The sequence below is a fragment of the Panulirus ornatus genome, chromosome 13 (genome assembly GCF_036320965.1).
Source record: "Panulirus ornatus isolate Po-2019 chromosome 13, ASM3632096v1, whole genome shotgun sequence".
NCBI lineage: Eukaryota > Metazoa > Arthropoda > Malacostraca > Decapoda > Palinuridae > Panulirus > Panulirus ornatus.
Genome location: NC_092236.1, coordinates 58,895,957 through 58,923,163, shown reverse-complemented (window position 1 = coordinate 58,923,163; position 27,207 = coordinate 58,895,957). Strand labels below are relative to the sequence as shown.

The 27,207-nt window shown below is 39.0% G+C and overlaps 1 protein-coding gene across 1 annotated transcript; it reads right to left on the bottom strand.

The window, feature by feature from the left end:
- Positions 1-674: 674 nt before the first annotated feature.
- On the bottom strand, positions 675-16,815 carry mEFTu1 (mitochondrial translation elongation factor Tu 1). The gene is made up of 9 exons (XM_071669027.1): positions 16,679-16,815; positions 13,673-13,876; positions 12,405-12,571; positions 11,429-11,569; positions 10,498-10,642; positions 7,592-7,705; positions 6,803-7,008; positions 3,633-3,829; positions 675-1,890 (listed from the first exon to the last, which is right to left on the bottom strand). Exons 1-9 carry the CDS (start codon positions 16,716-16,718, stop codon positions 1,704-1,706), a joined length of 1,401 nt encoding a protein of 466 aa, XP_071525128.1. The 5' UTR covers positions 16,719-16,815; the 3' UTR covers positions 675-1,703.
- Between the last annotated feature and the right edge of the window lie 10,392 nt (positions 16,816-27,207).

Here is a 27,207-nt window from a genome sequence, read left to right as displayed (position 1 = left end):
AAGCACCCATAATGAAATTAATTACTGATATCTGAGATGTTTTGTTAGTTAAGCTGTGTTGAATGAGGTGGTATCCGCTGTGTCTCATATGCAAATCAACAATATGAATTGTGCCTTGAACATAGCAAAGGGGCAATTCTAATATTTTGAAATCCAAAACAAACTGAAGATCCTACAACTGCACCATTATGTATATAGATGGCTATCATATTAAATCTGATTACCCTATCATCACCAACAATCAACAGAAAGTCAGGACATATTTACAATTGCATTCACATGCATGGTATTTCCCAATTCAAAAGCATATGTTGTCCATGTTGGATGCCAATAATGTATATTCGTGTAAAAGTAACAAATGAGGATACCCATAGGTACTGTGTACAGTATTTCATCAAGACTGTTCCATCTTTACTTAAGGGAATTGGTTAACATACTACTAGATACACTACTAAAGCTTTCTCATTCTATTAGTAACTTAATTCTCTCTTCCCCCCCCCCAAAAAAAAAATGCCATATTAAAATTTAACTTCAAAATTTTGTAGTGGGTGCTAATCATATGTTGAAAAAGGTTCTACTTTCTAATAGCAGTAAGTTAATTAATAATATGTTCATGCCATCAACCCTTAGATTGTAAAACGTATGGTGCTATAAGGCTATATAATGTTGCTATGTACAATGTTATGTATTTTATTTACAAAATTATTACAATGACCAAAACAATGGCTATTTTACCCAATAACACCAACAGCAATCAGCATTGCTGAGAAAATGTTTAGTTCTGACTCTATGAATTTTAAGTGTAAAAATTTTTTTCAGACTTATTCATCATTTCTTGTGTAAGCAGGGTAGTGTCGAGAACTACATATCAAATAAATTATTACTAGGCATTCCTTTGTCCCTGAAATCTGAAATTTTACCATACACTATTTACCCTTTCAAGCATCAGCAGTCTTAACTTTCAAAAGGTATACTGGACCCACAAATTGCTACAGAGGACCATGCCACAGCAATGGATTTGACAGCATTTTACTCTTCAAAAACTGTAGTTTACCTCATCAGGAAGTGATAATACTTCCATACTCAAAAAGAAAAAAATTACAGCCTTAGCTTATGAAACTAAGCTGGATAAGGTATCTTAATAAACTTTCTTTACTGCTTGGTGACATTTACAGATCAAGTTTTCTCGGCCTTTGAAACTGTTAATAGAAATTTGTAGGCCACATCATGCACAACAGTTATTAGTGGGTGAATTGCAGAATAACTGGGTCCAAGAGTACCATGGCGAACTCATATCACATAAACTGAATTTGGTCACATGCAGATGCTACCCACCCTTATTCTAGTTCACAATGCATTCTCAGGGAAGCTCTTCCCAATTAAAAATTCATATTTACATACAAATTGGTGAGAGCAATTCAAACATGTGGTAGAAAACCTGTATGAGAGTGAATTCTGAGGGAATTTAGAAATAACTTACTTCTTCATAATATTCATTACTTGTAACCATACTTTAAAGTATCTTAAATATTTGATATATAATGTGCTCGGCATCTAAAACACAGTACAGCAATAGTCTTAGACAAGTGACCCCATGGGTAACAAAACCTTGTTCTTTATTTCCTAAAACCATCTAAGAAAGCACAGATTCTTGTTGATGTTTGGGATAACTGTAGTACTATAACAATAGCTAAAACTAAAGTTTAATTTTTAGCCTGAAGCTTCTTTTCTCGGGCCTTCTTGCCTTCCTGGAGTGCCAATCTTTCATCTGGCGATAAATCCTTGTTGATGGCCGTAACAACACCAGTGCCAACAGTGACACTCCCTTCACGAAGAGTAAATCGCTGACCCTTCTCTAACACCATTGGTTTCCCCAAGCGTATAATGAGTCTTTAAAGAGAAGAAAAAATCAGCATAAAAAGAAATGCAAAATTAGCTTTATCAATCATGACATTCTAGTTTAAGTATGGGCATTTAATCTATGATGTCATGCTCATGCACCTTTTCCAGTCTTAACTGCCAAGTCAGACAGAACAGAAAGTATATATTCATACATATTCTAAGAGTAGCATTCAGATTGATATCAAGCCATATCTGTACAGATTTGAGACTGTTTGAATGAACATCCTATCGATTTACTATGGTGGATGGATCAAATGCACAGAGGCTCCAAACGAATAAATATCCTGAACCCATGACCAATGTATAAAGTGAGACACAAACTTCCACTTCTTAATCATTTTGGTGTTACTGGTATCAATCTATATGTAATTTCCTATTAAAAGTTGAATTCCATGCACACTGTAGGTATGCTGGCAGCCACAGAATGTAATCCCCAAGTTCATTTTTTCTACTGGACCTGAGAAAGGATGAATCATTTGGACTGCTTGGAGGCCTCAGTAACCATTAATGACCACTTCCTCCAGATTCTTCCCATTCATACTAACACTCAAGCTAATCTGCCTTGTACCATTCCTAAGCCTCATAAACTTACAATTATACAGATTAACTCGCAACTTCCTACTTTTATACATTCTCTCAGACTTGATACAAGCTTCTGAAGTTTCTCTAGCCTGCTATCAGAGCTTTGTCATTTTGCAAACAGCAACAGACTTACCTCCGAGCCCCCTTAACTAGTTTAGACTCTCTCCTCTTTTCACGATCCTCACATTTACCTGTATCACCCCATCGACAAACAAATTAACAGCCAAGGTGATAACACACTATTAACACTGACCCACCTCTCGGATCCACTTATTTCCTTGCTAATTTGTTTTAATACTGGCAATATGATGAAAGGAAAACAATGCATCACTAAATCACATATGCAAATTCAATAATGTATACATTACTTTTTTCACATCAGGGTAGACCATGTCTGAATTCTACCACCACTTATCAGAATTTGTTGTGTTCCAAAGGCACCGTTAAACTTAAAGTTCCCACAATTTGCCTAATCAATTAGTATTTTCTTGCTTGACTATGCCATTTGCTAAAATAGTAACTGTTACCTCTGATGCAACCATGTTAACATAAAGGAATTACCTCAAGCTGTGAGACCCGAGTATTGCTAAAATTGGTCAAATTTTAGAGGGGAATCACAAGTAAAAATAAGGACAATTTACTGGAATATGAAGACTATGTAGGGATTTAGGAGGGGAGGGTTAAAGGGAAGAGATAATTAAGGAGATTGGGAAAAAAGTAGTACCAGGCTAGATACATCTCTCCCAAACCTTAGTCACTAACCTACTCATCTTTGTGTGCAATTATTAAACGTGTGCAAATATTAAACATGAAAAAGTGAAACAACACTTTCTGGAACTGTGTTTAGCTGAAAAGGAATTACAAAATGAAAAATTTCATCTCTAGCTTCTTTCTCTAATCAGTAATTAACTTCATGTCTTTAATTTTACATGATTATATAAATTTAACTCTTCAACTAAAGCATTTGTTATCAATACAATTACTTATATAGCTAGTTTGCTATTTCAATACTCTACATGCCTTACTTATCTGTTGTTTTCATCTTTTAAAATTTTTTTAACACTAATTATATCAATATATTATATGAGCATTTCTATCATTAATCTTGAAGTTTTCATAAAATCTGGTTAAAAAGCTTTTGAACATACCTGGCATCTTCTCCTGGCATCACCATCTCTTTATCAGCTATTACAATCTGAGAAGCACATCGCCAAGTTTTGCTGTACACTTGCATTTGAAGATATGATGTGAATGGCTTTGTTCTGCCCCCTTCTTCCTTCTTAAGTATATAAACCTGTCCTTCAATGTTGTCACAAGATTTCATTGTTCCTGGTTTGGCCATAACCTGCAAAACATGATCAGAATAATTAAAGAAAAAGATACTGAAAAACAATGTAACAGGATTATAAATTATTAACATGCTGAAAGAAAAAACTAGACAAAATTAGTTAGCAATTCTCCCTATCATACAAAGAGCTATAATTTTCTTAAAAAATAAAGCAAAGATTTTTTCCTTAAGGATTCAATGATTAGTTCCTGTTGCTACCTCATTTAGGAAGAGGCAATATGCTTTTTATAAAAAAAACTGCCAGCTTATGGTAGGTAAAAACAACAAATTCCACCCATGCACCTCTTACTCGTGTCACACGGGAACCAGCGGGGCTAGAAATCCTACCCTCTTGAATTATCACTTTCTAAAACTGAGAACAGAAGCAAAGTGAGGACTTTTTTCTCAGAAGCTTATATTTTACCCATTGACTATCTCTTACATACATTAATACGTAACCTAATAATGCCCCGTGACCATCTTTCCTACTCACATAATTATACTTACGTATATCTCTTTTTAAACCAGGGATTCCCAATTACCAATCTTTTTTCATCACACATCTCCACCGGCTCTTCACCATTTCCATTTATAGCACCAAATACCCCATGTGAACCAACTGTACCCTTAACTTCTTCCTTACTTGCCTTTGCATTTAAATCACCCATCACAAATACCCGGTCTCGTGAAACAAAACTGCTGATACACACAATCTGGTCCCTAAACACCTGCCTCTCATGATTGTTCTTTTATTATTAAATTTCAGTGGACTGAAGTAGGGCTTATGAAGCATCGGGTAATCCACGAAAAGGTCTGTGGGGCCTGGTTGTGAATAGGGAGTTGTGGTTTCAGTGCATTACACATGACAGCCAGAGAACGAGAGCAGATGTGTCCTTTCTTTGTCTGTTCCTAGTGCTACCTTGCTTACACCGGAAGCAGGTATCAAGTATGAAACATATGGACATGTGATAAAAATCAGTGAGGAAAGGTTGACACAGAATGTGTCAGATATTTTATACATACTGCTTCTACCACCACTGGATGAAATCGTCAAGAGCAGAAGAACAACTGCATCATTTACATTCTCCATTGTCATGTAAAATGCACTAAAATCAGAGCTTTCCATCCACATCCAAAGCACAAACACTATGCCATGGTTTACCTTGACAACTTCGTAAGCCCTGGTTCAGCCCACAGACAGCATGCTGCATCCTATAAAACACTGATCTAATTCAATCTATCCCATGCATGCTTCTCATCTGCCCCCCAGGGTATGAAAGTATTTCTGTTTTGCTCTGCTTGTGCTGACTGTTCATGTTCATGTGGTTGACAGTCTCCAGATTCAACATATCATAAATGACAGTGAAAGTTATTTCACTCCTCTTTTGTTCCTACTGCTACCTTGCTAAATCAAGAAAGGAAATTAGATATTAGCAATGCAGCTATCCTGAAGTTTAAGAGCTTTACCATAGAACATACCATTGCTTTCACCAGAATTACATAACACAACTACATCAGATTGGGGAAGAGCAGTGTGGTTTCAGAAGTGGTAGAGGATGTGTGGATCAGGTGTTTGCTTTGAAGAATGTATGTGAGAAATACTTAGAAAAGCAAATGGATTTGTATGTAGCATTTATGGATCTGGAGAAGGCATATGATAGAGTTGATAGAGATGCTCTGTGGAAGGTATTAAGAATATATGGTGTGGGAGGCAAGTTGTTAGAAGCAGTGAAAAGTTTTTATCGAGGATGTAAGGCATGTGTACGTGTAGGAAGAGAGGAAAGTGATTGGTTCTCAGTGAATGTAGGTTTGCGGCAGGGGTGTGTGATGTCTCCATGGTTGTTTAATTTGTTTATGGATGGGGTTGTTAGGGAGGTAAATGCAAGAGTTTTGGAAAGAGGGGCAAGTATGAAGTCTGTTGGGGATGAGAGAGCTTGGGAAGTGAGTCAGTTGTTGTTCGCTGATGATACAGCGCTGGTGGCGGATTCATGTGAGAAACTGCAGAAGCTGGTGACGGAGTTTGGTAAAGTGTGTGGAAGAAGAAAGTTAAGAGTAAATGTGAATAAGAGCAAGGTTATTAGGTACAGTAGGGTTGAGGGTCAAGTCAATTGGGAGGTGAGTTTGAATGGTGAAAAACTGGAGGAAGTGAAGTGTTTTAGATATCTGGGAGTGGATCTGTCAGCGGATGGAACCATGGAAGCGGAAGTGGATCATAGGGTGGGGGAGGGGGCGAAAATTTTGGGAGCCTTGAAAAATGTGTGGAAGTCGAGAACATTATCCCGGAAAGCAAAAATGGGTATGTTTGAAGGAATAGTAGTTCCAACAATGTTGTATGGTTGCGAGGCGTGGGCTATGGATAGAGTTGTGCGCAGGAGGATGGATGTGCTGGAAATGAGATGTTTGAGGACAATGTGTGGTGTGAGGTGGTTTGATCGAGTAAGTAACGTAAGGGTAAGAGAGATGTGTGGAAATAAAAAGAGCGTGGTTGAGAGAGCAGAAGAGGGTGTTTTAAAATGGTTTGGGCACATGGAGAGAATGAGTGAGGAAAGATTGACCAAGAGGATATATGTGTCGGAGGTGGAGGGAACGAGGAGAAGAGGGAGACCAAATTGGAGGTGGAAAGATGGAGTGAAAAAGATTTTGTGTGATCGGGGCCTGAACATGCAGGAGGGTGAAAGGAGGGCAAGGAATAGAGTGAATTGGAGCGATGTGGTATACAGGGGTTGACGTGCTGTCAGTGGATTGAATCAAGGCATGTGAAGCGTCCGGGGTAAACCATGGAAAGCTGTGTAGGTATGTATATTTGTGTGTGTGGACGTGTGTATGTACATGTGTATGGGGGGGGTTGGGCCATTTCTTTCGTCTGTTTCCTTCCGCTACCTCGCAAACGCGGGAGACAGCGACAAAGTATAAAAAAAAAAAAAAAAAAAAAAACTACAAAATTAATGCCCCTAACTCTCATACAATTTCAGCAGCGTAGAATAAACTAACCATTCCTTTCGTTACATCTTCCCTCTTAATACCACGGATCAGAGCAGCCATCTGATCTCCAGCATGAGCCTCTTCCAAAGTTTGGTGGAACATTTCAACACCAGTGACAGTAGTTTTATATTTCTTCCCAAATCCCAAGAACTCGCAATCCATTCCTTTCTTTATGATTCCACGCTCAAGTCGGCCACCCACCACTGTTCCACGGCCTGCAATGAAAAAAACACTTAACTTACAAAGCTCATTCTTCTTAACTCCAGATTTTCCTGTGATGAGCACTATATAGCTAGTCCTGCCTTTTGGCAAAATGGCAGGGTCAGCAGATACATGTAGTAGGTAGGAACATTTAGGCACGACCATTAGGAAGAAAGAAAGATTAAGCAGAAGTAGTAGGTAGGAGCAATAAGTAAAAGTAGCTGGTAGGAACATTATGTAGGAGCCTCTGCAAACACTGCGCCAGAGTTGCTCTCTGCCAGCGACCTGTTAAGGGGGAGGCACTTAAGGTTAAGAAGCAACACTGGAGTCTACTAGCTATAACTGCAGAGAACTAATGTAGGCCTTTACAAGTAACAGTTCCTTTAAGGCAAAAGATTCTGTATTTATGATCAGTATCAGATGAGACATATAGACAGTATCAAGTCATGTCCTCGGTCAAAAGATTAATTAAACACTTCTAGAGATATATAAATGCACTCAAGCATTTCTAATATTACATGTTGTCAATTCAAGTTAAAAGAATGTCTTATAAAAAACCAATGTATATCTCCAATCAATAATATATGGCATGCTAACCTGCAATTGAGTAAACAGTTTCCACTGGAAGCATGAAGGGCTTGTCCAGGTCTCGAACAGGAGTTGGAATATGGCTATCAACTACTTCCATCAGCTCTTCAATAGCTTTAACACCTGTAAAATCAATCTATATCAGCTATGCAGTAACTTTGTTATCTGAAAACTATATAACATAATCTTTAAAATTATGAAAACCGAGTGCTCAGCCATCACTTGCAAGGAACATGGTCACTGTACTTTATGCACGTAAATGCTGTCCTACTGTTAGCCACGGAAAAGCAAAGTAATGTCTGAAAAAACAAACAATGGCCTCATTTCCACACTCCCAATCTCTAGCTGTCACATACAATAAAACCAGAGACTCTCATCCACAAGAAAGCCTCACGGAGTACCTAACTGCTTGATTGCTTTATATGCCCTGGTGCAGCCCACTGATAGCACATCGATCCTAATATACCAGATCATTCAATTCACTCTATTCCTTGCATGCATCTCATCCCCTGCATGTTCAGGCCCTGATTTCAACACACCCTCTTTTGCTCTCTCAACCACACTCTTTTTATTTCCACACATCTCTCTTACCCTTTCATTACATACATATGACAGCTGGAGACTGAGTGTGAACTAAGCAAGTATGAATACATACATGTGTATATAAGTATATGTCCGTGTATAAGTGTTTACATATATTTATTTTATCTTATTTTACTTTGTCGCTGTCTCCCGCATTAGCGAGGTAGCGAAAGGAAACAGACAAAAGAATGGCCCAACCCACCCACATACACATGTATATACATACAAGTCCACACACGCAAATATACATACCTATACATCTCAAAGTATACATATATATACTCAAACAGACATATACATATATACACATGCACATAATTCATACTGTCTGCCTATATTCATTCCCATCACCACCCCACCACACATGAAATAACAACCCCCTCCACCCACATGTGCGCGAGGTAGCGCTAGGAAAAGACAACAAAAGCCACTTTCGTTCACACTCAGTCTCCAGCTGTCATGTATAATGCACCAAACCACAGCTCCCTTTCCACATCCAGGCCCCACACAACTTTCCATGGTTTACCCCATATGCTTCACATGCCCTGGTTCAATCCACTGACAGCACGTCGACCCCGGTATACCACATCGTTCCAATTCACTCTATTCCTTGCACGCCTTTCACCCTCCTGCATGTTCAGGCCCTGATCACTCAAAATCTTTTTCACTCCATCTTTCCACCTCCAATTTGGTCTCCCACTCCTTGTTCCCTCCACCTCTGACACATATATCCTCTTGGTCAATCTTTCCTAACTCATTCTCTCCATGTGACCAAACCATTTCAAAACACTCTCTTCTGCTCTCTCAACCACACTCTTTTTATTACCACACATCTCTTACCCTTTCATTACTTACTTGATCAAACCACCTCACATCACATATTGTCCTCAAACATCTCATTTCCAGCACATCCACCCTCCTCCACACAACTTTATCTATAGCCCACGCCTCGGAACCATATAACACTGTTGGAACCACTATTCCTTCAAACATACTCATTTTTGCTTTCCGAGATAATGTTCTCAACTTCCACACATTCTTCAGCGCTTCCAGAACTTTCGCCCCCTCCCCCACCCTATGATTCACTTCCGCTTCCATGGTTCCATCCGCTGCCAAATCCACTCCCAGATATCTAAAACACTTCACTTCCTCCAGTTTTTCTCCATGCAAACTACCTCCCAATTGATGTCCCTCAACCCTACTGTACCTAATAACCTTGCTCTTATTCACATTTACTCTCAGCTTTCTTCTTCACATACTTTACAAAACTCAGTCACCAGCTTCTGCAGTTTCTCACACGAATCAGCCAGCAGCGCTGTATCATCTGCGAACAACAACTGACTCACTTCCCAAGCCCTGCCGCAAACCGACTTTCATTGGGAACCAATCACTTTCCTCTCTTCCTACTCGTACCCATGCCTTACATCCTCGATAAAAACTTTTAACTGCTTCTAGCAACTTACCTCCCACACCATATACTCTTCATACCTTCCACAGAACATCTCTATCAACTCTATCATATGCCTTCTCCAGATCCATAAATGCTACATCCAAATCCAGTTGTTTTTCTAAGTATTTCTCACATACACTCTTCAAAGCAAACACCTGATCCACACATCCTCTAACACTTCTGAAACCACACTGCTCTTCCCCAATCTGATGCTCTGTACATGCCTTCACCCTCTCAAGTGGATGGGCTGTTCTTTGTCTGTTTCATGGGGCTACCTCGCTGACATGGGAAACCGATCAAGCACTAATAAAAAATTAGTTTAATATGTATACGCATGTATATATGTTATCCCTGGGGATAGGGGATTAAGAATACTTCCCATGTATTCCCTGTGTTGTAGAAGGCGACTAAAAGGGGAGGGAGTGGGGGGCTGGAAATCCTCCCCTCTCGTTTTTTTTTTCTTTTTTTTTAATTTTCCAAAAGAAGGAACAGAGGGGGCCAGGTGAGGATATTCCAAAAATGGCCCAGTCCTCTGTTCTTAACGCTACCTCGCTAACGCGGGAAATGGCGAATAGTTTAAAAGAAAAAAAAAGAAATGTACATATGTGTATGTGTCTTTGTATACTTCCTGGTGCGGCCTACATAATGCAGGAAAGTATGAGAAACTTTTAATTAAAAGAAGACACTGATAAGATTTTACTGCACTGTGAAGCCCTGTAATGAGTGATACCATAAAGAAAGCTTTCAAATGAGAATCTTTAATGAATAATAACTTGATAAATATAATACCAAAGGGGAAGCAAGCTATGATTTACCAAAAGGATATACAAAAGACATGCATAAATAGAGAGGAACAAGAAACAAACAAATTATACAAACAAACCCATAGCCTCATCTTTCCCTTCTAAGGCTGCAAGGGCAGATCCTTTTACCAAAGGAACATTGTCACCATCATAACCCATCTCTGTCATCAATTCACGGATTTCCATTTCCACCAGCTCTATCATCTCTTCATCTGCAACATCAACCTAATAACGAAAGTAAGACTTTAATGCATTGTCATTAATTACTAATTAAGGAGCATTGTGAATTCTGCACAAACTACCCAAAATTTTTGGTTGTAGGACAGAAATGACTATATAGTTAAACAATGCTACATTACTACATCATCCTTTACAAAACAACATTATCAAATGTTTCTGAATAAAAGTTTGCAGTATCTGATTCATGTCACACCTGAAAACTGCAGTTAATCTTCCAAACCATAACAGCGAAATATCAATTCTATTTTTATCTACTTTACCCCATCAAAGTTTCACTCACATCAAATCACAACTATTCCCTTTCTTTCTATCTATCCACGATATCTATTCCCAATACTTATAGAGCATGAAGTACATACAGTCCATACAATATCACTCACACATCCTCAACATGTGCCCAATGTGTTAAAAGTGCAACAATGATATCCACACTTATATAAGTGCTTCTTTAATTTTTACTTTACAAACTATAGTGAATTGTCGTTTGAGAATATATAAGTATTGCTTTCAGCAACTAAATTCCTAGTAATCCACGTTTCCCTCTCTATTCAGTTATATAATTATCCAGAAATATATAAGAAAAAGGAATTAACAAACAAACACATTCACTATCTCTAAACTGTTTCCTTCTATTTGTTTCACATGTCTGCCATGAAAAATTAAAGTGGCTCCTCTTTTGCTAACAATCCAGAATCTTTCACAAGTGACAGTTCATCAACTACTTATATAAAAAATGCTTCATCAGTTAACTAAAAATAGGGAGTTACATACCTTATTTACAAAAATTACTATATGATCAATGCCAATCTGCTTTGAAAGGATAAGATGTTCTCTGGTTTGAGGCATTACACCATCTGTGGCTGCCACAACTAATATGGCTCCATCCATTTGTGAAGTGCCCAGAATCATGTTCTGTTTGGGAATATGTTAATTCAATGAAGGAATATCATAATCATAAAAAAAAATATTACAATACCTTAATTCAAAGGAAACAGAAGTGATGAAAACTAGATAGATTAGATGTTTAGAATAAGGAAACACACATGAAATAAATGTATATTCTTCCACTAGACAAAAAAATTACATTATATTAGTGCAAGAAGCAGTAAACAATGTTAAGTACCTCAAAGAATTAGCATTAGCCCTTGGGATAAGACCTTAACAGTGCAGGGGTACACATATGAATATTACTCTTTTTAGGGAGTTGTCTTTCCCACTCTTGCATGGGAAAGGCATTAACAACTTAGGGGAAGCTTTTTTCAAGTCTACTTCAAATATAAGGCATATGTGGTGCAAACTGAGAATGTATCCTAATTCTGAAGCACTAAATAAATGTATTAAGTCGAAATGTTGCAAGTTAGGTTATATGTGCTTGTTAAAAATCAGAATGTCCCATCATTCAGCACTCTTAGACCTAAAGTTATATATCTATCTATATCTTTGATGGAAGGACAAAACAAAGTAATATACAAGGTTGAACGTCAAGAAAAAATACATTCCAAATGACAAAATCTGACACACTTCCTTAATATTTATCAAAATATCATCTTAAAGTGCTTAAACAGCTCGCTTTTCTTTGAATAAATAAAGGCTAATTCTAATCCCAAACAGGGATGAAGGAACACCAAATGTATAAGAAGATGGTTTCACTAATAAGAGAGAAGTCTTGTTAAAAGGTAGTATTTGCAAAGCGGCATAGAAAAATGTCTAAAGTGCAATGAATCAGAATTATATCCTAAGGACTTACTTTGATATAATCAGCATGTCCAGGGCAGTCAGTGTGACCATAATGTCTGTTTTCTGTATTGTATTCAACATGAGCAACATTGATGGTGATTCCACGTGCTTTCTCTTGGGGGGCATTATCAATTTCATCATATCGCTTCATTTTTGCCAATGCCTTATTTGCAAGAACTGAAAATATTTACAATTCATAATCAAAGCACAGTACACTTTACTCATTTACAGACAGCATTCACATGACACAACACTGAAATCTTTTTAATCCTGTAACAATGTCATTTCCCTTAAACATGATGAAATACTGCAACAACAAAAATAAAATAGGTATGTGAATCTACTAATAACTTCATCCTTAAATGAAATGAGGCAGGCACCAGTTTGTGACAGGGAATTTCACCTTCTATTAACAACATTTTTATCTAAAACGCTTCTCAAGGTAGTAGCAGAGTGGTCATAACAAATCAATACACAGTTAATGTTAATAAAGGGTGGGCTAAGGTCTTCGTGCATTATACATGTCCATTTGTCTCTAATACTACCTTACTAAGGTGACAAAGGCATTAAATATAAAAGAAAACAGAAAAAAATGTATTATAACTGACACCTTATCAACTAATATCAGTTGAAGTGAAAAGAATGACTGTGGATCACACATTTACTATACCAAAATGTGTACCTTATATTCCTTTAAAACAGCCTTCTACTACTGATATTAAATCTTCCTTTCATATAGTGCCTTCTGACTCCTTAGTTCAAGCACTTCATTAAACTAATTCTTCTTCCCTAATTCTCTCTCACTTCTTCTTCTCTATCTTTCTTTTTTTCAATATCTTCCCACTTACCTAGGAATTTATTGTCCTTATAAGGCAAGACTGGAAAAGTAGTTAGCTGAAATTCAGTAGCATCCATGTGTGTTTGCACTTATAGTGTTACTGGTCCCTCTCTCTCATAAATGCTCTCATGCTCCCCTCCTAAATCACACCACTCACAAATACTACTCATCCCACAATCAGCATTATATCAATGGTTTTAATCAGCACCATACACTATATATATAAAGGGATATGGTAACAACTTAATAGTCTCTAAACTACATCTTCAGTAAAGGCCAAACATCCACGCTTAAACAAAGGAGTTTTGCCAATAAGCCACCACATAAGGAATTGTCTATGAGTTGAATATCCCAGGGGAAGATGCATGACTACACTCATAACCAGACACAAAATTTACTTATTATACTTTACAAAACATCATACAAAATACGAAATTCACCTTTAGTAATAGCAGCTGTCAGAGTAGTTTTGCCATGATCAACATGTCCAATAGTGCCTATGTTACAGTGGGGTTTGTCACGCTGGTAAACCTTTTTCTCAGCATAGTTGCAGGTCTGAATAAAAGTTGGAACGATTCTAGTCCTGGTTAGACTGGCAAGGCTCCCATTCCGACTGTGATGAGCCTGTATACTATGGGAGAAACCTGAAAAAAAAAACATACATTCACAACTTGCTGCATCAAAATTTTCCATATACTGAGAAAGCCTTTGACCTTGGCATTTTAGTAAATCATCTGACAAAATCACTGAAAAAAAGCAAGGTCAGGCTGCAGGTGGTGCTTCTCCATAGTACATTCTATAGCATTTCTAATGGCTGCAAGCAATGAATTAAACAATTTTGTGCCTCATCCATTGAAATTTCGTTTTGTTGAATTCACTATAGCTCACCATTTCAACTCATACAAGATCCTCCATGCCTCTCATGTTTATAGGGGGCTATTTCTGAATGAAACTGGGAACCAAGCCTTATATGGAGCCCCACAGGAAGACAGAAGGGATTCCTGTGGTGAGAAGGTAATGTGTGTGTGTGGGTGTTTGCATGTGTGTGTCACTACCTATATGTATTGAATGGGGAAAGACTTTTACATTCAGCCTATCTCTTGACTTTTCTCTGCACAGCTTCTTTCATTCATGTATGCTGTCAGCACTACCCATATCTTCAGTTGTCATATTCCACTCATCCACCACTCTTACAGAAACTATAAAAGAGCCTGTACATCTTTTTGAAAAAGCTTCCTGATCAGCTTCACTATAAGTTCTCTGTTTACTCTATCACTACATTTTTTGAAGAACAGCCCACTGCCCAAGTCATCAATCTGTTTTCAAAGAATCGCAGATCATTACATAACAAGAAGGTACAGATCTTGTAAAGGCCTCCTTTAACTTTCACATAAACTGACCAGTGTACAAGAGCAAAAAAAAATGGCTGTAGCATCTGAAAACAATTCATGTTAGGGTATGATAAATGAACTTGAAGCAAAAGTGGGAAATTCAAGAGTTTTAACTATATATGCACTAGTCACTGTGAACAAAATATAATATCCAATGATGTGTACACATCCATGCAATGAATGGGTTAAAACCCAAACATCTGAAAAAGTAAGCAAAGTTTAATAAACATAAAAATACATCCTTTTTGTTTCAAGAACCGAAGTGAGATGTTGAGATAAATGTTCCATACACCATATTGTAATCGACATCAGTCTAACTCATGAATAAGAATGCATTATGTGTGTGTCAAGATACACTTTGGCAAATGCTAGATTCCTCATGGTAAAAACATATACAGTCTTGTCAACTTACAAAATTAACAAATATCAAATAATTCAGTGATGAAGACTCAAAAAACACAGACAGTGTTCCAAGTGTACTACTTTTTTCATTTGATAATGAATAACTCACAAGTATATACAACATTAATAGTCTGGCACAGTGTGTGAAACTAACTAATGCAAGACAGATAAAATTATTTGTAAAAGTGAAAAATCTACAAAAAATCATACTTTACCTCAGGCTGACATTTACCATGTTTTCAATGTTACATAAGATATGCATCAATCATAATCCAATGATTTCATGGACTTGTTATGGCTGTGCACATTTATGTATGCATTATAAATAGCTATATTGAAAGTTCTCAATATGTTTCTGAAACTTTTTTCAACCTCTGTTTAGTTGACATATTTTTCATCATCACAGTCAAAGTATGTCAATGACACCATCATCTACTCTTGCCTGCCTCAAAGTAACATATGGACAGCAGAACTAACGACAGGTTAAATGCATTTGCAATTTCTGTAAAAACTCCCATGAACTAAACTTAAACGAGATTGAAACATTCACATTCCTCAAATAACGATGAATATGATGTATCGTAACAGTTGGTAGCTAGGGAAGTTTGATGGATCATAAATTCTGTTGATTTCTAAACAGGTTTCTTCTACTTTTACGTAAACCAATCCCATTTGTTCCCCCCAAGCAACTGGGTTAACATGAGACCACAACAGACATATCTTCCTGGTCAAATAAATAACATCAGGTAATCGTTTGTTGCCCAGCAATTCCTACAGCCCAGCTGGTCTGGCACACTTTGTAAATACTTATCTTGGTCTTTCTTATATTTCTTAACTATGCGCCTTTGATTTCTGTGTTAAGCTAAGTACTTATGAGTTACAGCTACGCCCTGAAGAAGACACACAGTCGCTTATGGCTCTGCCACTGAGCTTCTCTACACTAAGACACTCCATGCAGAACCTAACAGCTTACCACATTAATATCATTATAACTAATATAAATCTCAGCTAAAAGGAAATGTTAGCTGATATTTACATTGGTTCTGTTGATTTCTGCAAGCGTTGCATCTACTGCCATGTTCATGAACCCTACAATCTTCTTGGTTTTCAAAGCCTTGCTTCAGATCATTTACTTATTAAAGTTAAATAATGAGTAATGCATCAAATAAAGCAGTGCCAGTCTAACTTATCTAGCTCGCGAATGGCGTCATCATTCTTTTTTTTTTTTCCAGATCCATACAAGTTATTTCTGTGGTGTCCGTACATTTGTAAATGACCACATTCTGTAACTGGTATTAATAACTGTAGTGGGCCACATATACCAAAGAGGACTTCAGGGGACATTATTGACGTCAAGATCGCCAGGTCACTGAGCTTAATAACTATATTCCATTACGTCTCTCTACAAGAACAAACCTCTCCTTTGGCACTGAGGTACAGAGGTGTGCTTAAAATTCAGTAATCACTAGTGTTATAACACGACAATCTTCGTTTCCTTAGGACGACCGGTTACGAAAGGATTTCACGATACATTTAAATCCTCAGTCATGAGTCACACTTCTTATATCTTGTATGGGTATTTCCCTCGTCCTCTTGTCATTCATTCTATTAATGTAAGTAACAATGTCGTTGGTCGAAGGGTAAATGACTTACGGCATGAGGATAACAGACGGTAGACACGACAGGCAGCCATGTTGATAGCGTCGTCTGCCGCCTTACATCAGGACCACATTGTCGCGAGTTTTTTAATGTCCATTTAAATATATTTGCATAGACAAAATAATAAATCCAACTGTAGCTGATATAAAGTTCAATCTACAATGAATTATAGATTTATACTCAAAAAGTAAAATTTTTTATACTATATCAGTACAATGTTTACGTAAACCTCCAAACCGGATTTAAATACAAAATTATGGAAATAAAGAAAAAAAATATACTCAAAAATACATTCTTCTAGTTGATTTATTTGAGAACTTGTCAAAGTAATTACCTACTTCCTCAAGAGATAACGACAGTCTTCTAATATAGGCATCGACTGTTTTTCAAAAATACACACTTTTAAAATTTTTTTATCAATAGGACGAGGCACAATCAGTAAATTGCTACACCTATAGAATATTTTTCTATTGCAGTAAGACAAACAGGAAACATCCTTCCTCAATTTTCTTCCCTTTTTGAAAAGAACAAGTAGATCATGTTACGCAACATTAATTTTGCATTTCATTATTAAGACCTTTTCACGTACAAATCTGAACGTTTCAAGACGATAAATTGGGAAGAAGCAACAAAGCAGTCCATTATCAACAAAATAACAAACAAACGGAACAAAAACAGCGCATGCTGATGTCACCGAAGAGTTCAAGACAATGCCATAGAGAAGGATGGCAAAAGTTAGGCTATGGTGACGTAAAACCCTCCGGAATGCGTGTAATTAAGCATGTAGTAAATTTCCTCAATGATTACTACATACCATCCACACCGGATCTAATATTCTTCTGGGGACAATCTGTAAATCTAAATTGGTAGTTCAAATATTGCCTCTTTCTTTTAAGGGAAGAAGCGCCGTCAAAGCTTCCTCGAAGCCATTTCTTCATAGCTGCAGATTTATTCACTAATCTATTTCATATTTCACCCAACGTTTTGACTCTCTCTCTCTCTCTCTCTCTCTCTCTCTCTCTCTCTCTCTCTCTCTCTCTCTCTCTCTCTCTCTCTCTCTTGGGATTGCCTGTCATGCTGTCTCTCTCACACAGACAACCACACTGGGCAAAGGGAGGTGACTGAGGCAACAGAAGCCGTGGACTGGACCTATATTACATTAGAAAATTTCACATGAATGGAGGCGGTGTTGTCATGTTATGCTATCCGCGGAAGGGATGAATCCTATGCTGATCACACACACACACAGCAAACCAGAACCAAATCTAGACAATATGATTGACTGTGTGAAGACCTAACTGAAGCAGCGAAGAACAAATGCGATCTCGGCGTGTGAGGTGATATGTGGCGAAATATGTGGCCATTAGATCTATGTAGGATACATGAATGTGAGTGGCGAGGGTGAAGAGTACATGAAGGTGGAGATTACGAGGTATGAATATGAGTAGTATGAGAGACGGACGTTGGTCGTGAGAGGAAATAACGTTGAATGAGAAAGTGAAGAGATGTATGGTAAGAGTAAAAAACACCTATGTAACCCCTCTAATGATTTTTCAAACATACATTTTCTTTCATTAAAGAAATACAAATGGCAACAGAAAATAATTAATTCTAATATTAACCTCTCTCACAATTGACCAGTAACTTCACTGAATACTATAGGATCTTTCAGGCAGCCAGAGTGAGTTATCCATATTCCAAATTCAAGAAAATATCTTAAAGATTTAATCTTTAAACCCATCCGGCACGGACGAGTTAAGAAATATGCGCATTTTAATCTATGTCAGGTAAAGTAATAGCAGAGCCTCTCTCCGTCATTTTCAATGGCCACTAAATTTTTTTGGAAAACTTTTGAAACTAGTTTCGGTAAAATTTCGGAATCAACGCTGTATGTTTATAAAGAAGAAGGAATATTGAGAGAAGTTGTTCGTGATAACATTTCTTTTAGTTCCTGAGATGATTTCAATCGGTCACGACTTTAGCACTGGATACATTTATGGTATGTTGATGGCAACAACAGGGTAATGTATGGTTCAGAAAGCCTGGTAGGCAGCCAGTTCACCTTTCAATCCGTTTTCAAAAATGTTATTCTCGAGAGAAAATGAATGAATGCCTGCATTACGATGTTCACTAGTGCACATTTTCACATCAGTTTTAGTTTTACATTATTCCCAAAGCTTAACAGCCTCATCTGTCTGTTCTATTTTCCCTGGGGCACTAGTTATCATATCATCTCAATTCTAAATCTAGACTTTATGTTACCAACTTGAATATAATGCTTAACTGTACTCTTTATCTTCTGTAAAAAACATCTTCCACTTTTTATCATCACATATTATATTATCCTCTACTCCTGTATTCTAGTATTAACACAACCACGATAATATCTTTACTCTAATCTTTCCATATGTATAACGTCTTACACCTCTCTATATTTCATCATCTCACAATATTCCTACATTTTCTTCAAAACATTCTTGTTCCAATACCTCTTTCCTACTAGGCATCCTTACGACGCTGTTCTTTCATTGTTCTCTGTGTTTAGGCATTGGAAAATCCATCTCCTTCCTACATCCACTTCTTATCAGGGAATCTGCCGCTTTATATCTATTTCCATCTGTGTTGTGGGTCAATATCACTCTGGTATACTCTAACGTTTGGGCTAGGATGCTGCCAGCAACGCGAATCAATCTATTGCAATTTCGTCATCTGCCGATGGGAAATCACGAAACAATTACCACAAAGAATCGTCCTCGTGTTGGGCAGCATGTGCAGTTCCCCACGTTATCGAGGTAGCGCCAGGAACAGATGAATCAATAGCCTCATTCGCTCACATTCCCTCTCCAGCTGTTACGTATAATGCCTCAAAATTAAAGCCACTTATCCAAAGCCAAGCCTAAAAGACCTTTCCGTGGTTTCCCTAGACCGCTTCACATATCCTTATTCAGCCAACTGACAGCACGTCGTCCCCTTTATACTACGTCGCTTTAGTTCGCTTTATCCCTTGCACACACAAGAGAAAAACCTGAATAATATTTTGATCTTGATTTTATTTTTGGTCAGCATCGGTCGATAATCACAAGACTAACATATTTGGTGAACACTGCAGTTCCTGTCATCCTCCCTCTTCCAGTAACATTTTCCATGAAATTGCATACGGTATTTGAAGCATTTCCTCAGAAATCTGCTGCTATTGATTTTCCTTCTCCCGTCGGCAGAAGTTTGCCTGCCAGCACCTCCGTTTATTTCATTGGTGACTTACAACAGCAGGGAAGTACTATTAAATCAAATCTTCTTTAGAAATGAATTTCCAGTCCATGAATACAATATAATCATGGCAAGAGATTTGGAGGAGCCGCTAATGTCAACACTTTCCTTTTGTCACTGGTTTTAGTTATCAGTTCGTCCATTATATTCAAACTTACGAAGATAGCCAATCTTGACCTACTTATTGATTATCTTTCTGCCATAAACTTAACGAAGGTAGTGAAGGATATGAGAGAATTAGTCCTTAAAGATATAGTTCATCTTACGTTTGACGTTATGAGTCAGTAGCAGGAGACAGCTGGTGAGGATCTCGCCTCTCCTTACATCCCTACCATGTCTTACTCCCTCACACTCTCTCATTCTTCTTCCTCCACTCGCTCCTTCTCTATTTCTGACCCCTCGTGATCCTCTTCCTCCTCCTCCTCATCATCATCATGATCCATCTTCCTTACATTTTAAGCAACATTTAAACATCCAGACTTATGCTGGCAACACGTTTGTAAGACATAATGCACGTGACACGACTTCTCTCTCTCTCTCTCTCTCTCTCTCTCTCTCTCTCTCTCTCTCTCTCTCTCTCTCTCTCTCAGCAGTCGCTGACCAGGGAAGTATATTACTGGGACTACCCGCATGGGGTATGATTCAAGTGATCCAGCCTGCACTTCAGTGGCTCTCAAGTTTCACTCCCATGGCTCGGGTTGCTAGCTTTCGGTCCACGTTCATACAATGTGTTCATCCCACACGTAACACTTGACACCACACTGAGGCAGGAATGGTTGTGGGGAGGGAGAGTGTAATGGCAAGGGAGGGAGGGAGGGAGTGATGGTAGCGAGGGAGAGTATGGTGGCCAGAGAGGGAGAGCCAGGTTGTGACCAGGGAGGGCGTTGGTACCCAGAGAGAAAGGGAGTGTTGGCGATGAGGGAGGATGTGGTAGACAGGATGGGAGGGAGGGAGTGGAGGATGTGGTAGACAGGATGGGAGGGAGGGAGTGGAGGGTGTGGTGGCCAGGATGTGAGGGCGTGCTAGTGGTGAGGGAGGATATGGTGGCTGGAGCAGGAGGGTGTGGTAGTGGTGGCGAGGATGTGGTAAGGGTTTGCTGTTCAGGCGTTTGAACGACACTCCCAGAATATATGGCGTCATCAGCTGCGCCCGATCTCCACACCTTTAGAATTATCTCCAATAAAATCGCGAACCCTCAATCCTGATAACGTGTACTGAATATTCCTTTCGTAGGACAAATGCATGTAAATGTAAATGGGAGAAGCATTTACAAACGGTAAACAAGAAATAACCCGTTAGGTGGAGCGCCAACTGAGCATATCAAATAGAAACTATGAGAATAAGTAAGTTACTCATGAAATATAACTATTTACTATAATTTTCTCTGATTATTTAATTTCTAAAGAAAATGAAAAACAGGAACTCGGCTCTTATGGTGCTAAACATTTTCGATTTATTTTATTCTATTAAAATGTACTTTTAACAATGTACAACATAATAGTTATTGAAACATTAATGTTGTGATTTCTCTGTGGCGTTTATGATGAGCTGAATTTTCTACATACATTGAATATAATATTACTTCATTTGCCGATGGTTTCTCAGTTATATGATTAAGACTAGTGATAGCAATTGGCTATGGTCGAGGTGCCAAATGGCTTATAACTGTAGGAACTTGATGATCATAGCCTCCTAAACATTGAGCATTCATGTCCTCACTGTAGCGAAACTAACTGCATATCACCAACTACGAAATGCCAGTCACAATCTATCTTGTCTACCAGAAAATTAAACTGAATTTCCGAATAAGAAAATTAGTATAGTTGGCCCAACAGAATCTTTCCGCCATCTCTTTTTCTTTTATATGAGAATCAAACTTATCAAAATATCTGTCACGTTGAGCAACGAAATTGGATTATCATCATCTCTTGCCTGTGTAACAGAAGGTGACACAAAACTGGCAGTTAATGGAGAGTCTTTTATTAGTCGGCCATTTATCTTGTCGGTGTGTGTAATGCATATATGAGACGCCGCCATCTTGGTACTTGCTGTTCGGCGAAGTAATACACGACAGAAAACGGACGGTGGTGGTCATTGGTGTGACGTTGAGGTACAAGTCACTAGTGATGGAAATCTGAGATGACTGATAACTTTGACCGAGCAGACGAGTGGTTGGCTATGAGAGAGAGAGAGAGAGAGAGAGAGAGAGAGAGAGAGAGAGAGAGAGAGAGAGAGAGAGAGAGAGAGAGAGAGAGAGAGAGAGAGAGAGAGAGAGAGAAGCACCGGCGGTTACCCACCTACGATACACTACGTCACAAGTCTCTCCTGACCTATGCTGACAGGTTTAATGAGGAGAACTTTACTCTGAGTCTCTCGTGTCTCGTTGTCTTGTGTTATGACGTCTTACGTAAGATGTTTACCTTTAAATGGAGACATCTTTGATGAGGAGTCGAATGAGGCGCTCCTCTCCCACTGTAGTCGGCAGTGGTACCCCTCTACCACTGTGTTATGAAGTAGTGGTACCCCTCTACCACTGTAGTCTGCAGTGTTATCCCTCTACCACTGTGGTCTGCAGTATTATCCCTCTACCACTGTGGTCTGGAGTGGTGGTCTATACAGACCCCAGGGTGTAATAGTCTCCTCCTGCCTCGTCTGTACACCTTTGAGAGGGTATATGGGTCAGCAGGCCCGAACCTGTGCCTCTGACGTGCATGAAGGTGTATCATCAAGACCTAGATTACTGTAGCTTGTGTAAGCGATGTTTGGTTAGGTGTATTAGATGGAAAACGGATAGAATGTTAGATGATAAAGGGAGAGAATAGTAACATGGTTTGATGGGAGACAGAAGTGTGAAATTACCTATTTATAACGAATAGGGATTTACCCTGTGTGTGTGTGTGTGTGTGTGTGTGTGTGTGTGTGTGTGTGTGTGTGTGTGTGTGTGTGTGTATGTCAACAGAAGAATATGATGCCTGAAAATATGTTCGAACCAAAGTTCCATCCCACACTGTGCTATGGCAGCCTATGTACGCAATAAAGAGATAATGTTAAACCCAAGTGTGGTTGCCTCTGGTATACCCGTCTCCATGCTCTCTCATTTGAGGGAGGGAAGCTTCATGAAATATTCCCTTTGGAGGGAGAGGCACCGCACAGGCTGTGATCTCTCCCAGAGAGGAGGCAAAGAAGGGGAAGTTGTGGGGTTGTCGAAGTGACACTACTGGCACGTCTCTCCTGGAGAATCCGGTCTTGAAATGAATGAAAAGTTTAATGTGGGTGTGAGAGGTATGGTTCCTCACGGAATATATATATATATATATATATATATATATATATATATATATATATATATATATATATATATATATATATATATATATATATTGCAGTAGGTCACAGTGATGCGTGTGATCCAGCATCTGCGGATAAATGCAGGAAGAAGTGAAACACGATAAGTGCCAGGTGCACTTTCGTGTAATGACATCGTCAGGGAATGCTGTAATTCCAAGAAAGTGCACTTAGAACATTCCGTGTTTCACTTTTCCACGTGATCATCAGCATATATATACATATACAGACCAACGCATAGAGACTAACACATACAGACCAACGCATAGAGACTAACACATACAGACCAACACATACAGACCAACGCATAGAGACTAACACATACAGACCAACGCATAGAGACTAACACATACAGACCAACGCATAGAGACTAACACATACAGACCAACGCATAGAGACTAACACATACAGACCAACGCATAGAGACTAACACATACAGACCAACGCATAGAGACTAACACATACAGACCAACACATACAGACCAACGCATAGAGACTAACACATACAGACCAACACATACAGACCAACACATACAGACCAACGCATAGAGACTAACACATACAGACCAACACATACAGACCAACACATACAGACCAACACATACAGACCAACGCATAGAGACTAACACATACAGACCAACGCATAGAGACTAACACATACAGACCAACGCATAGAGACTAACACATACAGACCAACACATACAGACCAACGCATAGAGACTAACACATACAGACCAACGCATAGAGACTAACACATACAGACCAACGCATAGAGACTAACACATACAGACCAACGCATAGAGACTAACACATACAGACCAACACATACAGACCAACACATACAGACCAACGCATAGAGACTAACACATACAGACCAACACATACAGACCAACGCATAGAGACTAACACATACAGACCAACGCATAGAGACTAACACATACAGACCAACGCATAGAGACTAACACATACAGACCAACACATACAGACCAACGCATAGAGACTAACACATACAGACCAACGCATAGAGACTAACACATACAGACCAACGCATAGAGACTAACACATACAGACCAACGCATAGAGACTAACACATACAGACCAACACATACAGACCAACACATACAGACCAACGCATAGAGACTAACACATACAGACCAACGCATAGAGACTAACACATACAGACCAACGCATAGAGACTAACACATACAGACCAACGCATAGAGACTAACACATACAGACCAACGCATAGAGACTAACACATACAGACCAACACATACAGACCAACGCATAGAGACTAACACATACAGACCAACGCATAGAGACTAACACATACAGACCAACACATACAGACCAACGCATAGAGACTAACACATACAGACCAACGCATAGAGACTAACACATACAGACCAACGCATAGAGACTAACACATACAGACCAACACATACAGACCAACACATACAGACCAACACATACAGACCAACGCATAGAGACTAACACATACAGACCAACACATACAGACCAACACATACAGACCAACACATACAGACCAACACATACAGACCAACGCATAGAGACTAACACATACAGACCAACACATACAGACCAACGCATAGAGACTAACACATACAGACCAACACATACAGACCAACGCATAGAGACTAACACATACAGACCAACGCATAGAGACTAACACATACAGACCAACGCATAGAGACTAACACATACAGACCAACGCATAGAGACTAACACATACAGACCAACGCATAGAGACTAACACATACAGACCAACGCATAGAGACTAACACATACAGACCAACGCATAGAGACTAACACATACAGACCAACACATACAGACCAACACATACAGACCAACGCATAGAGACTAACACATACAGACCAACACATACAGACCAACGCATAGAGACTAACACATACAGACCAACGCATAGAGACTAACACATACAGACCAACGCATAGAGACTAACACATACAGACCAACGCATAGAGACTAACACATACAGACCAACGCATAGAGACTAACACATACAGACCAACGCATAGAGACTAACACATACAGACCAACACATACAGACCAACGCATAGAGACTAACACATACAGACCAACGCATAGAGACTAACACATACAGACCAACGCATAGAGACTAACACATACAGACCAACACATACAGACCAACGCATAGAGACTAACACATACAGACCAACGCATAGAGACTAACACATACAGACCAACGCATAGAGACTAACACATACAGACCAACGCATAGAGACTAACACATACAGACCAACGCATAGAGACTAACACATACAGACCAACACATACAGACCAACGCATAGAGACTAACACATACAGACCAACGCATAGAGACTAACACATACAGACCAACGCATAGAGACTAACACATACAGACCAACACATACAGACCAACGCATAGAGACTAACACATACAGACCAACGCATAGAGACTAACACATACAGACCAACGCATAGAGACTAACACATACAGACCAACACATACAGACCAACGCATAGAGACTAACACATACAGACCAACGCATAGAGACTAACACATACAGACCAACACATACAGACCAACACATACAGACCAACACATACAGACCAACGCATAGAGACTAACACATACAGACCAACACATACAGACCAACGCATAGAGACTAACACATACAGACCAACGCATAGAGACTAACACATACAGACCAACGCATAGAGACTAACACATACAGACCAACGCATAGAGACTAACACATACAGACCAACGCATAGAGACTAACACATACAGACCAACGCATAGAGACTAACACATACAGACCAACACATACAGACCAACGCATAGAGACTAACACATACAGACCAACGCATAGAGACTAACACATACAGACCAACGCATAGAGACTAACACATACAGACCAACGCATAGAGACTAACACATACAGACCAACGCATAGAGACTAACACATACAGACCAACACATACAGACCAACGCATAGAGACTAACACATACAGACCAACGCATAGAGACTAACACATACAGACCAACGCATAGAGACTAACACATACAGACCAACACATACAGACCAACACATACAGACCAACACATACAGACCAACGCATAGAGACTAACACATACAGACCAACGCATAGAGACTAACACATACAGACCAACACATACAGACCAACACATACAGACCAACACATACAGACCAACACATACAGACCAACGCATAGAGACTAACACATACAGACCAACGCATAGAGACTAACACATACAGACCAACGCATAGAGACTAACACATACAGACCAACGCATAGAGACTAACACATACAGACCAACACATACAGACCAACACATACAGACCAACGCATAGAGACTAACACATACAGACCAACGCATAGAGACTAACACATACAGACCAACGCATAGAGACTAACACATACAGACCAACGCATAGAGACTAACACATACAGACCAACACATACAGACCAACACATACAGACCAACGCATAGAGACTAACACATACAGACCAACACATACAGACCAACACATACAGACCAACACATACAGACCAACGCATAGAGACTAACACATACAGACCAACACATACAGACCAACACATACAGACCAACGCATAGAGACTAACACATACAGACCAACGCATAGAGACTAACACATACAGACCAACGCATAGAGACTAACACATACAGACCAACACATACAGACCAACGCATAGAGACTAACACATACAGACCAACGCATAGAGACTAACACATACAGACCAACGCATAGAGACTAACACATACAGACCAACGCATAGAGACTAACACATACAGACCAACACATACAGACCAACGCATAGAGACTAACACATACAG

What these genes read in the sequence shown, in the direction of transcription:
- mEFTu1 (XM_071669027.1), bottom strand. Translation starts at nt 16,718, where the DNA reads ATGGCTGCCTGTCGTGTCTACCGTCTGTTATCCTCATGCC. An exon ending in CCGTCTGTTATCCTCATGCC is followed by an intron (nt 13,877 to 16,678) that starts GTAAGTCATTTA and finishes TTTTTTTTTCAG; the next exon opens with GTTTCTCCCATAGTATACAG. An exon ending in AACTGTTTACTCAATTGCAG is followed by an intron (nt 7,009 to 7,591) that starts GTTAGCATGCCA and finishes TTTTCATTGCAG; the next exon opens with GCCGTGGAACAGTGGTGGGT.